Source organism: Antrostomus carolinensis, unplaced genomic scaffold (assembly GCF_000700745.2).
Source record: "Antrostomus carolinensis isolate BGI_N321 unplaced genomic scaffold, ASM70074v2 scaffold34058, whole genome shotgun sequence".
NCBI classification, from domain to species: domain Eukaryota; kingdom Metazoa; phylum Chordata; class Aves; order Caprimulgiformes; family Caprimulgidae; genus Antrostomus; species Antrostomus carolinensis.
In genome coordinates this window covers 11,550-15,443 of record NW_010333052.1, presented here as the reverse complement: position 1 = coordinate 15,443, position 3,894 = coordinate 11,550, and the positions used below count along the sequence as shown (strand labels likewise).

General features: G+C 59.2%; 1 protein-coding gene across 1 annotated transcript in view; it reads right to left on the bottom strand.

Annotated features, from left to right (window-relative positions):
- Positions 1–23: 23 nt before the first annotated feature.
- LOC114818837 (collagen alpha-1(I) chain-like) overlaps positions 24–3,894 on the bottom strand; it is a gene marked incomplete at its 5' end in the record, with an annotated part of 15,361 nt that continues 11,490 nt past the window's right edge. The window contains 11 exons of the mRNA XM_029086432.1: positions 24–173; positions 724–912; positions 1,169–1,249; positions 1,536–1,642; positions 1,960–2,125; positions 2,645–2,707; positions 2,902–2,955; positions 3,161–3,178; positions 3,304–3,357; positions 3,511–3,564; positions 3,656–3,709. Of these exons, the coding sequence (XP_028942265.1) occupies positions 24–173; positions 724–912; positions 1,169–1,249; positions 1,536–1,642; positions 1,960–2,125; positions 2,645–2,707; positions 2,902–2,955; positions 3,161–3,178; positions 3,304–3,357; positions 3,511–3,564; positions 3,656–3,709 (990 nt within the window). The remainder of the gene's footprint in view (positions 174–723; positions 913–1,168; positions 1,250–1,535; positions 1,643–1,959; positions 2,126–2,644; positions 2,708–2,901; positions 2,956–3,160; positions 3,179–3,303; positions 3,358–3,510; positions 3,565–3,655; positions 3,710–3,894) is intronic.

Sequence of the window (3,894 nt, the reverse complement as noted above, 5' to 3'; positions counted from 1 at the left end):
GCTCAGTTTGGGTTGCACTGGTTTCAGCTGAAGCAAACTGGTCCTACTGTGAAACCAAACTGGTGGGAGGTGTCACCGTTGTGAAAGACGGCCAGGTCCCGCAGGGGCAGCAGGGAGAGCTCCTCCGTGGTGAACTGGAAGATGGTGTCGGTGATGGAGGACTCGTTGTCCAGCTGAAATGAGCACCGGGGGCAGCTGAGTGGCACCAAAACCCTTGGCTGGGGGGCCTGAAGGATCCCTGGAGCACCCACTGTCTCCTTGGTGCACCCAACAGCCCTGCAGGCATGGCCAGGTCTCCATCCCCAAGCCCTTCATGTCTTCTCCAGGGAGGTGGCCCCCTCCATGTCCTTCAGAGCCCATCCCATCCCCTGCCACATTCCAGCCTGCTCCCCAAGGACTGGGGCAGCTCCTTGGGCCCAGCTCCTTGGGCTCCTTCCCCATCTCCATCCCCATCTCCATCTCCATCCTGATTTCCATCCCCATCTCCATCCCCATCTCCATTTCCATCCCCATCTCCATCCCCATCCTCACCCCCATCCCCATCCCCGTCTCCATCCTCATCTCCATCTCCATTCCCATCTCCATCCCCATCCCTCTGTGTGAAGCCCCATCCACCAGGTCTACCCCAAACCCTGGAGGTACAAACACGTGCTGGGGGGGGCTCTGCAAATATTGGGGGTCTCTTCCAGACATAGAAGAGGGTCTGGCCGTGGCCAGGCTCACCACGCAGCCTCGCAGGCTGGCTGCATAGCTCTGCTCCCGGGAGTCAGCCAGGAAGAGGATTTCCTTCTCCAGCTGGGGCTGGTCCTGCTCCAGGGATGGTCTGCAGGAGTAGGAGACCTTCTGGGTGGCCAGGCGGCTGTGCAGGCGGAGGAAGCGGAGCTGCACTGGGCTGGCCCCTCCGTACTCCAGCTGCAGGGACAACAAGATACAAGGGGCTGCTTGGAGGGGCCTGTGCTCCCCCCAGTTGAAAACTGGGCAGGATTCAGCCATCTGCTGAAGAACTGGTCTGGGTTGTAGTGCAGAAGGTGTCACATCCCACTGTGCACAACTAGTAGGACCCTGTGCCTGGGCACTGCCCCACCACAGCGGGACAGGCACTAGGAGACCCTCAACCCCATGAGATGGGCTTCACATCCCCTCAGCTGTCCTTCAGCTGGGCACTCACCAGGAAGCCCCCAGGCAGGGTGCTGAACCACTCAAAGGTGTCCTCAGAGGTGTAGGTGCTCAGCCAAGCCTTGATGGGGACCTGCAGGGACCATGGCATGCTGTCCCAACAGGGACAGGAGCACCACCAGGACAAGGAGCCAGTTCTACCTCCCTCCCCATGTGTGTGACCTGCCCCTGCAGCCTGGTCACACACTGTGACCAAGATCCTCACCCCAAACTGATCCAACACCTCCCTGCGATGGCAGTGGTCACCACGGCAAGGGACTGGCCACACTGTCCCTCTCCAGCCCCACCAACCTCCATCCTCACTTACCCCAAGGGGTAACACAGGGCTGAAGCTGCCCCATGGAAGCCACCCCGTGTACCTGGTTGTGGACGGGGGCTATGCAGGTCTCACCCCCAGCTGTGAAGTTGCAGAAGGCCACCAGTGCGTCCTGGTAGCTGCCCTGGTTGGGGTCAATGTAGTATTGCCCTGGAGGGAGGCAGAGGGGAGCTCTTGGCACCTGGTTTTTGGCACAGGGAAGATGCCACGTGGTGCCATCCCACCTCAGCTCGTGGCACATCCCACCTCAGCTTTTGGTACATCCCACCTCAGCTCATGGAACATCCCTGGCTGCAACCTCCATCCTCCTGAGATACAGCCTGGCTGCCATCTCATTTCTCTAGGGATGTCCATCAAACCCAGCTGAGCTCATCCCCCAAATCCTCATCCCCTCTTCATTGCCTGTCCCCCCACATTGCCCAGGAGGGAGGGCTGAACATGGGGGGACCACATGTGCACCCCAGTACCATTGGGCAGGCTGGGGTGAGCCAGCAGCAGCTCCTTGCAGGTGGTGGCTGGGTTGGTTTTGGTGCCGTTGGGATGTTCAACAAGAGCTTGTAGCTCCTGGCTCAGGGTGTCCAGCAGAGCCCAGACCGCGGTGTAATTCAGGTGGTTGGAGGGATAAATGAGGTGCTAAAAGACAAAAGAAGGGACAATGACCAAGCTGATGTCAGCCACCTCCCTTCTTATTTTGACCAGGAGCATCATCAGGTGCTCAAGGAGAGGATGGGACATGCAGAGGACAAGGACAAGCGTGGTGGCAGAGGGATTAACCACATCTTATCCATATCCAATCTTCAGATTGGATGTCAGGGAGAATTTCTTTGCTGAAAGGGTTCTGAGGCATTGGAAGGGCAGGGCAGTGGTGGAGTCCCCATCCCTGGAGGTGTTTAAAAGCCAGGTAGATGAGGTGCTCAGAGATGTGGTTTAGCAGTGGACAGGTATGGTTGGACTCGATGATCTCAAAGGTCTTCTCCAACCAAACAATTCTCTGATTCTATGATCTGCTTGCTCTTCATGCAAGGACCTTGGTCTTTGTGCACACAGGACCTCAGAAGCAGCAGGACATGGGACAACACTGCTGTCAGCCCCTTTTTCCCATGGGTGGCACCCACCAAAGCAGGGATGAAGCCCTCACCCCCATGCACTCACCTGCAGCTCCTCCCTGGACAGCATCAACGTGGGTCCACGGGGACCAGGGGGACCTGCGAGACCCTGGGTGACAATGACAATGCCGGTGACACTGGCTGCTGCCCACCAGCCCTTGGCCACGCTCACAGCTCCTCCAACAGCCCCAGCAGCTGGCCATCCCCATGACATGGCACACAGCACAGTGGGACCTTGCTGCTGAATTTGGGGAGCAAAGGACCCAATTTTTGGCAGAAGGGACTTTAAGTGGCTTCACTTACCGGTGTGCCCGGTGTGCCCCTGGGTCCTGGCAGCCCTGGGAAGCCTTTCAGCCCCTGCAGAAGGAGGAGGTGGGAGGAGATGATGGGAGGAGATGTGAGGAGATGGAGGAGGAGATGGAGGAGGGAAGACAAAGAAGGTGTTGAGATGCTGCTGGTCTAAGCTGAGCTGCACCCCATGGGGCCACCCTGTACCCCAGGGAGGGGCAGGAGGGGAGGGTGGCCACGCAGGGCTGAGCTCCAGGAGCTCCCCACCATGTACCTTGGGTCCAGACAATCCCTGGAAGAGAAGGATGGGATCCCATTAAGAGGGAGGCAGGTGATGGGATCAAAGCCCCATCCCAACGTAACCCCCCCAGGACAAGGAGTGAACCCCAAACCTGCCTGGGAGGGTGAAGGACTCACCGGTGTCCCGGGGATGCCAGGGTGTCCCCGTGGGCCGGGGGGGCCAGTGACACCCTGCAAAGACACCAGAGGAGGTCAGGACACTGCATGGGACATCCCCCAGCCCTGTGTCCTTCTACAACCCAGGTGGATTTTGTTGGGAAAAATGAGGAATTCACCCCAAATACTCATGTCAGTTCCTGCCACCCCCCTCCACCATGTCCTCACCTGCTGTCCCTTGGGTCCTGGCCTCCCAGGGATGCCATGGGGTCCTGGCTTGCCCTAGGAGATGTGCCAGGGTGTCACATCGGGTGTCACACAGGGTGACAAGGAACCAAGGGGAGGGAGGAGAAGAGCAAAACCCTTCACACACCTTGAAGCCATCGTCCCCTTGCTCGCCCAGGTCACCCACGCTGCCCTTCTCGCCCTAGGAGAGAGTCAGGTGGCAACCAGGAGGGTAGAACCCACCCCAGGACATCAACTTGGGTGGGGGGCTCTGCCCCAGAGGAGGGTGGGTGTCAGGAACCCAGCTCTGGATGCTCCATCAGGTGGGCAACGGGGGCTTGGCTTCCTGCCTGACCCTGGCAGGAGATACCTGCCTGGGGACATTGC